Source organism: Salmo trutta, chromosome 24 (genome assembly GCF_901001165.1).
Source record: "Salmo trutta chromosome 24, fSalTru1.1, whole genome shotgun sequence".
NCBI classification, from domain to species: Eukaryota; Metazoa; Chordata; class Actinopteri; order Salmoniformes; family Salmonidae; genus Salmo; species Salmo trutta.
In genome coordinates this window covers 41,833,307-41,845,051 of record NC_042980.1, presented here as the reverse complement: position 1 = coordinate 41,845,051, position 11,745 = coordinate 41,833,307, and the positions used below count along the sequence as shown (strand labels likewise).

Here is an 11,745-nt window from a genome sequence, read left to right as displayed (position 1 = left end):
GGCTTTGGCTGGGCATCTCAAGGACATTCAGAGACTTGTCATGAAGCAACTCCTGCGTTGTCTTGGCTGTGTGCTTAGGGTCATTGTCCTGTTGGAAGGTAAATCTTTGACCCAGTCTGAGGTCCTGAGCGCTCTGGAGCAGGTTTTCATCAAGGATCACTCTGTACTTTGCTTCGTCCTTCTTTGCCTCGATCCTGACTAGTCTCCCAGTCGCTGCCGCTGAATAACATCCCCACAGCATGATGCTTCCACCACCATGCTTCATCGTAGGGATGGTGCAAAGTTTCCAACAGACGTGATGCAAGGCATTCATGCCAAAGAGTCTATTCTTGGTTTCATCAGACCAGAGAATATTGTTCCTCATGGTCTGAGAGTCTTTAGGTGCCTATTGGCAAACTCCGAACAGGCTGTCATGTGCCTTTTACTGAGGAGTGTCTTCCATCTGGTCACTTTACCATAAAGGCCTGATTGGTGGAGTGCTGCAGAGATGGTTGTCCTTCTGGAAGGTTCTCCCATCTCCACAGAGGCACTCTGGAGCTCTTTCAGAGTGACCATCGGGTTCTTGGTCACCTCCCTGACCAAGGCCCTTCTCCCCCAATTGCTCAGTTTGGCCGGGCGGCCAGCTCTAGGAAGAGTCTTGGTGGTTCCAAACTTCTTCCATTTGAGAATGATGGAGGCCACTGTGTTCTTGGGGAACTTCAATGCTGCAGAAATGTTTTGGTACCCTTCCCCAGATCTGTGCCTCGACACAATCCTTTCACAGAGCTCTACGGACAATTCCTTCGACCTCACGGCTTGGTTTTTGCTCTGACATGCACTGTCAGCTGTGGGACCTTAAATAGACCGGTGTGTGTCTTTCCAAATCATGTCAAATCAATTCAATTTACCACAGGTGGATTCCAATCATGTTGGAGAAACAGGATGCACCTGCGCTCAATTTCGAGTCCCATAGCATAGGGTCTGAATACTTATGTAAATAAGGTATTTATATTTAGTGTTTTTAATAAATGTTCAAAAGTTTCTAAAAACCTGTTTTCACTTTGACATTATGGGGTATTGTGTGTAGATTGCTGAGGATTTTTTTTAATTTAATCCATTTTAGGTTAAGGCTGCAACGTAACAAAACGTGTAAAAAGTCAATGGGTTTGAAAACTTTCCAAATGCACAGTAAATCACAAAGCTTATCTGCATTTCCTGCAGGAGAATTCTCACATTTCGTGTAATCACGACTCAAGCTAGCCACATAATACTTGCAGAATGCCACACTGGGCAATCAGGTGAGAGGGAGAACACCGGTGTACCTTTTCCAGTTGACATACTTTCCCACACTTCCTGTGTCTAACCCTGGAGTGAGCACTGGGATTTCCAGCCTACAGCGTAGCCTTGCCTGTCATGTCAAAGCTGGTCTCTGTGTGCCGCTACCTGGGACCAGCCTGGGAGGCCTCCACTGTGCCCAGCATGTGAGGTAATGTCTCTCTGTCCGTCCATTCTCTCATCACCATGTCTCTCCATACCTACCCTAATACCCTTCAGCAACTGTGGATCAGACCTGGGTAAAGAAAAGTCTATATAAGGTCTATATAAGGTATCACAGTTGACAGTGCATGTCAGAGCAAAAACCAAGGAATTTTTACATACCTGCGTATGATTGAGTCGCCGCTGAGCGCAGCTTTACACTTTTGGGACTATTCCATAAATTGGTTCCATTGTGCCAGGCAAGCTCAATCAACTAGTCTTTCAAAAGAAACCATGGACCCAGGTCTGCCATGGATATGCTGTCTTGGCAGTGGTCACCCTTTAAGGGAACAGTGAATACTCACTAAATGTGCATTGTGTAATGGGTTATTATATTTAGTATGCATATGGACCACAGGAGGCTGCTGAGAGGAGGATGGCTCATAATAATGGCTGGAATGAAGCCAATAGTATTTCATCAAACACGAGGAAACAATGTGTTTGCTGTGTTTGATACCATTCCCCAGCAGAGACTTACAAGATAATCTACAGCAGTGGAGGCTCCTCAGAGGAGGACCATACTCCTCAGTGAATTTTACAAAAAAATGTAAAAACTGAAGCATTTAAAAAGTTATCCTTTTTAGATAAAACTATACTAAATATATTAAAGGGTTAGAGAGACGCAAGGCAACGTACTGGTCTGTGGGCTAGAACAGCAGAAGAACTAGACACTATTAACAGTCATGGAGACAAACACCTACCAGGAAGCAACAACCTTTCCCTCCCCACATACCCCCACAGAAACAACTATGACAAAATGAAAAGCAAAAATGGAGTACAGCTCCTGAAGCTCTGTCGAACACTGGGTCACAGTCAACCCACTAACAGTCACAGTCAGCCCACTAACACCTCTCTCAGACCACAGTAAAATCACAGTGTATCTGAGAAGAGCGGAACCCAACCATGAAGCATCACGACCCAATAAATGACATGGTACTAAAGAGGCCTAAAGATGGAGTGCAAACAGTAAAGAAATCTACCAAAAAGCAATTAGTAGCTAAAAAATACAATCTCTCCTGGACAACTTTTTAGCCTTAACATTATCCACAGCCGTTTGGAACATAAACTTTTTTTTTTTTTTTTACAAATTAGCCTCCTTGGCTAATCTAAAGAAACATAAGAGCCATCCAAAAAGAATAGAGAATGAAAAATGGATTGATAATGATTGTAAAAAAAACATTATCCTTACTGCAGGTACTTTCACCGATATTTGGAACCAAGGATTGATCACACCAATCTATAAAAATGTAGACACATTTCACCCAAATAATTACAGAGGAACTTGCGTTAACAGCAACTTGGGGAAAATTCTCTGCAGTATCATAAATATCAGACTATGTCATTTCCTTAACGAACACAACATCCTGAGAATTGGATGTCTAAAAAGTTTTCGTACAACAGACCGCGAATATAAAAATACAAATATAATGATACAAAAAAATGAATATAACGATATTCAAAAACGGTCCGGAATTCAGGATGACAAAATATACATTTTAATTGGACACAGTTCTATTAGAACACCCAGAAACTAGACGTATCTAGGACTAAATATCAGCAACACACGTAGCTTCACATGGCTGTGTATGAGCTGAGAGACAAAGCAAGAAGAGCATTCTATGCCATTAAAAGGAACATTAAAATTGAAAATCTGGCTCAAAATGTTTCAATCAGTTACAGAACCAATTGCTCTATATGGCAGCGAAGTATGGGGTCCGCTGTCTAATAATACATTTACCAAATGGGACAAACATCAATTGAAATACTGCATGCAGAGTTTTGCAAGACTGTATTGCAAGTGCAAAGAAAACCTCCAAATAATGCATGTAGAACAGAATTGGGCCAATACCCCCTCCTCATTCAATTAGAAAAAAAGAGCCATCGCATTTTACAGCCATCTAAAAACAAGTGACCCCAAAACATTCCATCACACAGCGCTACAATGTCAAAAGAAACAAGAGAAGAGTCCCCTCAGCCAGTTGGTTCTGAGGCTCAGAGCACTAACCCAAGCCAACCCCATAGAGTCTCAAGCAAAAATCACAAAGCAAAAATTTTAATATATCACCTATTGGAAAGACACCACAAAAAAAAGTAAACTTCAATGCTATTTGGCTCTAAACAGACAGTACATGGTGGCTGACTATCTGACCACTGTGACTAATAGAAAGCCGAGGAAAACATTGACTAGGTACAGACTCAGTGAGCACAGTCTGTCTATAGAGACCGGTCGTCACAGGCAAACCTGGCTGCCCAGAGAGGACAGGCTGTGCTCACTCTGCTCCAGGGGAGAGGTAGAGACAGAGCTGCATTTCCTGTTACACTGTGACAAATACTCAGACCTAAGAGAATATTTCTTTCCCAAAATGATCATTCAGTACAAAGAATTTGAGACTATAAAAGATGAAGAAAAAATCTAATATTTATTGTGTGAAGAGCCAAATATGTGTCCTCCTGCCACAACCTGAGGGACAGCCAGGGAAAAGTGCAATGTAACGTCAATAGTATTTCCCATTTAGTTTTGTTTTGGCTTTCATACCATGTCATGTGGCTTCTCAGGTTGAGACTGGTCTACTACTATTGCTTTAATGTATTATTATTCTCATTAATATTGTTGTTGTAGTTGCTGTTAATGGTAATCCCATTTCCACGACTACTATTATTATTGCTGTTGGTCCCACCATTTTTGCTATATGTATACTTTGACAATGTAAGTAATTTAACTTGCCATGTCAATAAAGTCTATTGAATTGAATAGAGAGAGAGAGATTTCATGTTGTTCACTTATTTAGCTAGCTAATGCAGCCTACTCAAACATCTGGCTCAAACAGAGGGGGATGCTATGTTAGCTAACTGGCTATGACTATCCAACACTGGAACTCTTCCAAGTCAAGGTAAGCGTTTGGTTTTACTAATTTACTGCCACCAGGGACTGACAGTGTTACTGATAAACTGCTTACTGACAGTACACTGTACTTCATGATTGTAGCGGATTTACTAACCCGTTAGTTTAATTAGCTATGTTGACTATGACGTTACTTTAGCTAATATGGTGACAATGTGTGTAGTGGATAGCGTTATAATGTGAAGGTTTAGCTTGGAAAGGTTTTTTCACCTGGTCACAGACAGCTGATTTGTTGTGCATTGTCCACAAGTCCACAAGTGAAGAGAAAAGGTGAGTGGAGGACAGCGCGTAGATGCCAGAAGGAATGCAATGAGCTGCTATGAAAGAGAACTGTGTTTATGTGTGATCAGGGGCTTATTCATTCCGACGATTCTGTTGAAAAACATTTCTTAAACAGAAGCAAACAGAACGAAACTATCATGACACAAGGCGAGACCCAGATGCAGACACAGGAGTCTTACAATATGTATTAATCCAATAGGGTAAGGCAAGAGAATGGTCGTGGACAGGCTAAAGGTCAAAATCAGATCAGAGTCCAAAAGGTACCGAAGGGCAGGCAGAATCAAGGTCAGGGCAGGCAGGATGATCAGGCAGGCGGGAAAGAAGTCTAGAGTCAGGCAGGGGTCAAAACCAGGAAGACAATCAAAAAAAGAATAGCAAAAGGAGACCGGTTAAAACACGCTGGTTGACTTGACTATCATACAAGACGAACTGGCACAGAGAGTCAGGAAACACAGGGATAAATACACTGGGGCAGAGAGTCAGGAAACACAGGGATAAATACACTGGGGGGAAAAAGCGACACCTGGAGGGGGTGGAGACAATCACAGGGACAGGTGAAACAGATCTGGGCATGACAGAAACATACATTTGCCAAATAGAAATTCTCGTTTGCAACTGTTCAACTAATGATTACACCCTAGATCACCTAGATGCAGGCAAGAGTGTGCAAGGCGGTATTGAATGTATCACCAACTGTCACCTCAAAATTTTCTCTCAAACTAGTTGTAAACTTTCATTCATAGGCTAAGTTGTCGCAACCTCATGATGGGTACAGGGAACATTCTAGCATCACGTAGTAGCTTAAACCTATCGATGTTACACTGAACTGGGTGAATGAAATATGAATGACAGTCATCCAATATGCTCTAATAGAAATAAGGCTATGCTCATTAAAAAAAAATGTGCGTCCTCCCTCATGGCACCGACTGCCACTGTTCTACAGTAATATCCTCAGTGCTGAAATTATCCTTAGGCACAGGTATAGAATGAGCTTATACCTTCCCCAATATCTTACCCTAACCACTAGAAAGGCAAACACAAAACTAGGGGTAACTTCATATCCTCAAAGTGCTCTAGCAGCCCCGGTACAGTAGCCCCGGTACAGTAGCCCCGGTACAGTAGCCCCGGTACAGTAGCCCCGGTACAGTAGCCCCGGGTACTGGGTATGGAGCCCTCTGGTGATATCCAACAACTGTCTGTCATTACCACATTCTTTCCAGCCCTGAGTCTTCTAAGTGGCTCCCGACTGGCGCAGCGGTCTAAGGCACTGCATCTCAGTGCTAGAGGTGTTACTACAGACACCCTGGTTTGATTCCAGGCTGTATCACAACTGGCTGTGATTGGGAGTAGGGAGGAGTACAATTGACCCAGCGTTGTCCGAGTTTTGGCTGGTGAAGGCCGTCATTGTAAATAAGAATGTGTTCTTAACTGACTTGCCTGGTTAAATAAAACATTTTAAAATAAAAATATTAAACATGACAAGCCCCATTGTGAACAGGCAAGTTCAATGACAGATGGGTAGAGATTTAGCTTTTTATGTAATAAACAACTGCCAATAACCAATCAATTACTTTCTCCCTGAAGTTTGAGTACAGTGGTGAGCTGAAGATACAGCACTGATTTTACCCCCTCAATTAGCTCACCAGAGTCCAGACAGTTTACCAAGTATTCATTTGTTGCTGATTCACATGCTGTATGGAATGTCAGGCCCCAGACCCACAAGGTCAGAGGAATGATAATATGTGGAGCGTGTGAACCTTCTCACAGTGTACACATTTCTCAGCCCTAAAATTAACTTTTACCCAAACAACAAAGCCAATTTGCTTGATTTGGCCTTTACGGGGCCTTTGAACTACGAGCTGACCCAATGGCGACCCTGCGTCTGATGCCAAAATACACAGGCAGCTTATTGTGCAGGGATATAAATAACGTTGCTGAGTAAGGAGGATGGAACTAGCAGTCTCTCTGGTCACCCAAATGCCATCTGTGTGGATGAATCATCATCAGTGCTATGTACAAGTGTACTGTACTATGTGTCATCACAGAACACGTAGCAAGCCGTGTCATGGTGATGAATCTTCTTTTTCTTAATGATGAGGACACAAAAGTGTGTTGTGTTCTCTTGGGACATTCATTGTCTTCTTGTATTGGCTTGTGTAGGGAGAGTTAAGGACAGTCACTAGTGTAGTTACAGACTGTGTTAAGGACAGTCACTACTGACATTACAGACTGGGTTAAGGACAGTCACTACTGTAGTTACAGTCTGGATTATGGACAGTCACTACTGACATTACAGACTGAGTTAAGGACAGTCACTACTGTAGTTACAGACTGGGTTTCGGACAGTCACTACTGTAGTTACAGACTGGATTACGGACAGTCACGACTGTAGTTACAGACTGTGTTAAGGACAGTCACTACTGTAGTTACAGACTGGGTTATGGACAGTCAGTGCTGTAGTTACAGACTTGGTTAAGGACAGTCACTACTGTAGTTACAGACTGGGTTAAGGACAGTCACTAATGTAGTTACAGACTGGGTAAAGGACAGGCACTACTGTAGTTACAGACTGTGTTAAGGACAGTCACTGCTGTAGTTACAGACTGGGTTAAGGACAGTCAGTACTGTAGTTACAGACTGGGTTAAGGACAGTCACTACTGTAGTTACAGACTGGGTTAAGGACAGTCACTACTGTAGTTACAGACTGGGTTAAGGACAGTCACTACTGTAGTTACAGACTGGGTTAAGGACAGTCACTACTGTAGTTACAGACTGGGTTAAGGACAGTCACTACTGTAGTTACAGACTGGGTTAAGGACCGTCACTACTGTAGTTACAGACTGGGTTAAGGACAGTCTGTACTGTAGTTACAGACTGGGTTAAGGACAGTCACTACTGTAGTTACAGTCTGGGATAAGGAGAGTCCCTACTGTATTTACAGACTGGGTTAAGAACAGTCACTACTGTAGTTAACCATTAATAAAGAATGAATCAGTCTTAATTTGGTTGGTACTAGTAATAAACACAACTTGCAGCCATACATGACTGTGTGTGTGTGTGTGTGTGTGTGGGTGTGTGTTCATCATTGACTAAATTAGGTGGAATGAGAAGAAAGATAAGAAACGTAATCAAATATGGGTGGTATCACTTCTGAGGGGCCTAATGTGAGGCTGGAGCATTGTCCAGGATTCATTAGGATGCATCCACAAGACAACAATTCATTTGATGGGTTGAGTGACCATCTGGAGGCCCAGGGATGAAGGACTCCTTCAACCTTGGGTGTATGAGCAGGAGGCAGCCTAGACTTGTACCCCAGGATGAGTGTCTCTCGCTGGGTGTCTATGTGAGGGACAACAGGCTAGAGAAGATGGATTCACTGTTTGGAGAGGTTGAGGCTCTCAGGCTTTGAAGGGAACCTGCTACCCATACTGCCCTCCATGGCCAGTAGTGTCTCCTCCTGCTGTCTGCATCGATCCCTCACCTAGAAATTAGGGAACACAATAGATTAGAACACTGATGTAACGGCCGTCGTTGAAGAGAGTAGACCAAGGCGCAGCGTGGTTAGTGCTCATCATGAATTTATTAAAGATAGAACACTTTAAACAAAAAAAACAAGAAACCGACTGCCAAACAGTTCTGTCAGGTGCAAAACACTAAACAGAAATTAACTACCCACAAACCCCAAAGGAAAACAGGCTGCCTAAGTATGACTCCCAATCAGCGACAACGATGTACAGCTGTCCCTGATTGAGAGCCATACCAGGCCAAAACAAAGAAATAAAAAGCATAGAAAAAAGGACATAGAATGCCCACCCCAACTCACTCCCTGACCAACCAAAATAGAGACATAAAAGGATCTCTAAGGTCAGGGCGTGACAACCGACTACTGTGGTTTAGATTGACGCTACAGTATATCACATGTTTAGATTCCAGCTCAGATTATTCAAGATTAAACCAGGCTGATGGAAATAGGAAATTACACTAGGCAATTTTGTATAAGTATTTATGTCAGAAGCTTAAACGTACAGTATCCATATTAGGACAACCCGAGTCTGACTGCAACACGTCCATATTAGGACAGCTTGAGTCTGACGCCAACTCATCCATATTAGGACAGCCTGAGTCTGACTCCAACTCGTCCATATTAGGACAGCCTAAGTCTGACGCCAACTCGTCCATATTAGGACAGCCTGAGTCTGACGACAACTTGTCCATATTAGGACAGCCTGAGTCTGACTCCAACTCGTCCATATTAGGACAGCCTGAGTCTGACGCCAACTCGTCCATATTAGGACAGCCTGCATCTGACTCCAACTCGTCCATATTAGGACAGCCTGATTCTGACGCCAACTCGTCTATATTAGGACAGCCTAAGTCTGACACCAACTCGTCCATATTAGGACAGCCCGAGTCTGATGCCAACTCGTCCATATTAGGACAGCCTGAGTCTGACTCCAACTCGTCCATATTAGGACAGCCTGAGTCTGATGACAACTCGTCCATATTAGGACAGCCTGAGTCTGACGCCAACTTGTCCATATTAGGACAGCCCGAGTCTGACTCCAACTCGTCCATATTAGGACAACCTGAGTCTGATGCCAACTCGTCCATATTAGGACAGCCCGAGTCTGATGCCAACTCGTCCATATTAGGACAGTCTGAGACTGACGCCAACTCGTTATGACTCTGATGCTATCCTTACATGGATACGATGCCAGCTAGATGAAATGTGAATAATCTTTTTCACTTCTCCACTCACCATATCAGTGTAGCGTATGAGAACTGGGCGAATCTTAAGCTCCATCAGCAGGTCTCCCAGCAGTATCTTCCGATGGTACCTTTCTATCCTCAGCCTCCTCTCCAGCTCTAGACTCGGGTTGAGGACCAGCTCCTCTGTCTTCCTTTCCCCCACATCACTGGCCTCCTGCGGGGCCGTACTTTCTACCAGCAACCTCTCCTGTCGGAGCTTGGCCTGGAGGTCCTGGATCCTGTAGGTGGCCTTCTCTAACCTCACCTCCAGAGATAGCACCCTATGCTCTTTCCCGGCCAAAGCCATGAGCTCCATCCTAGACTCCATCAGTCTGGCTTGGGCCTCTCCAGCCATTCCCTCCCCTCTCCTTTCTACCGCAACCAGGATATGGTCATCACTCGCTTCCCATCTCTGGCCAGTAGACCTCTTTGGGGCTGTCTCTGTAACCTCCAACCCACTGGCCCCTACTCTTCTACCACGGTGCCCACACTGGTGCAGGTTCACCCACTGATAGGCAAGTTCGGCAGCCCTAGAGCTCTTATAGAGGATATCTGGTACAAGCCATTGGACCTTGGCGAACCGCTCAGTGAACCGATCAGCCCCATCAGTATAGGTCAGTAGACTGAAGTTCTCTGCCTTGATTGGACCAGGGACGAGCATCAAAGCCCATCTGCGTCGGAGAACAAGGAGCTCATTGGCCACCTTAGTCACAGATGTAGGGGCCGGGCTTTGAGGCTCAGAGGTGAAAGAGATAGTCTGATCAGAAGAAGCGGCAGTGCTCTCATCTTCCTCAATTACGTACAGGTTCTCGCAGAGAGGGACTACCACTTTCTCGTCAAAGGTCTCTTTCATGGCGCCGAGATATTCGACGAAAGAGAGAAGCCAGGTGATGCAGCGTTTTATGTCCGAGCCACTGTAGCCACTGACTGCCACTGCAGGCTCCTCTTGAACCTTGGAGAGGAGAACCCGCAGCTGCTCCAAGGTGTTGATTTCATCCTGCTGTTTCATGGTCAGGGCACTCAAGATTGGGTGAAGAGCGTCCATGTTGAAGGAGTGTTTGCATTGCTGGACATGGTCCTGGAAGGAGGCTATCTCTCTCTTGAGGCACGTGTACAGGTTATCCATGGCTCGTGCTTTTCCACCGAGCAGCACCTATCTGAGACAATATTTTCCATTACACCAATGGGACACACTGTCCAAACATCACATTAATTCACTTTCACAAAAAAAGCGTTTTTAGTTCGGACCCTGTCCTGTCTATACTGTATGTTTGCTCTGACACTAATGGTATTATGCTGACAACTAAGTGAAATGGAAACATTTTCTTATGACCCCCTCCTGCACATTTCTCCAGTTGCAAATGCGTTGTTATTATATCATGTGTATGTTGCCTAGCAACTCAAGATGCATTAGTGAAATCGTCAAATCATTCAATTTTGCACTTAGGGAAAAAGGACCTGACAGGGGTGATGAAAAGTGTTTTCACAGGACTCCTGAAAGGTCCATCTTTTAAGTGGTCGTGTAGTCGAGGCAAATGAAACACTACACAATGGTGTTCAAATTTTCCATTGCTCATTCTTGAGTTTAATTGAAAGGAGCAGAGTGAATGGACGGGTGCTGTTTGGACCAAAGCTAACACCCAAGACAGAACATTAGACTGACGAGATGAAAAGTTTGAGGGGAAAATGTTCCAGCTTTGCTTGAATTTCTCGTTGAATTGTAAAGTAACAGTGGGGACCTTCAAGTCTGAAGGCTTTAAGAAGAACACTGGCCATGAGACTTAAAAATATTTAGACAAGCAGCACAGTATAAGTAAAAGTGTGTGTTTGTGTGTGTGTGTGTGTGTGTGTGTGTGTGTGTGCGTGCGTGTGTGTGTGTGTGTGTGTGTGTGTGTGTGTGTGTGTGTGTGTGTGTGTGTGTGTGTGTGTGTGTGTCCATGACTTACCGTGGTAGAGCTGGAGGCTGGTCAGATCCTTCTGACAGTTGTGATGTGCAATCCAGGCCTCTTGTCATTCTTCAATCCATCTCGGTAACATTCCCAGAGTGCTGCATTCCAGAAGAATTGTCCTGAGATCTGAGATGTTATTAGAACAAGACAGACTTCTTGAAAAGTTCAACCATTCTCTCCTAGGAAACTTCTATAGCCACACAACCCTAAACAAGACACTTGAAATTGTAATTGAATTAATATTCTTCATAGTTTAGAAAACAGATTGCATTAACTTTTGGGATTCAACAATAACACTGTCAGGTATACAGAGGGGAGGGGACTGTATTGTTGTGCAAGTGGTTGCC

At 44.0% G+C, this 11,745-nt stretch overlaps 1 protein-coding gene across 1 annotated transcript; it reads right to left on the bottom strand.

Annotated features, from left to right (window-relative positions):
* Positions 1 to 7,861: 7,861 nt before the first annotated feature.
* On the bottom strand, positions 7,862 to 10,486 carry LOC115161536 (uncharacterized). The gene is made up of 2 exons (XM_029712511.1): positions 9,460 to 10,486; positions 7,862 to 8,181 (listed from the first exon to the last, which is right to left on the bottom strand). Exons 1-2 carry the CDS (start codon positions 10,456 to 10,458, stop codon positions 8,074 to 8,076), a joined length of 1,107 nt encoding a protein of 368 aa, XP_029568371.1. The 5' UTR covers positions 10,459 to 10,486; the 3' UTR covers positions 7,862 to 8,073.
* Positions 10,487 to 11,745: the final 1,259 nt, after the last annotated feature.

Bases quoted from the DNA above. Each gene is read 5' to 3' on its own strand.
- LOC115161536 (XM_029712511.1), bottom strand. From the start codon at position 10,458: ATGAAACAGCAGGATGAAATCAACACCTTGGAGCAGCTGCGGGTTCTC. The intron at 8,182-9,459 runs GTGAGTGGAGAA...CCTAATTTCTAG, and splicing joins TCATACGCTACACTGATATG to GTGAGGGATCGATGCAGACA.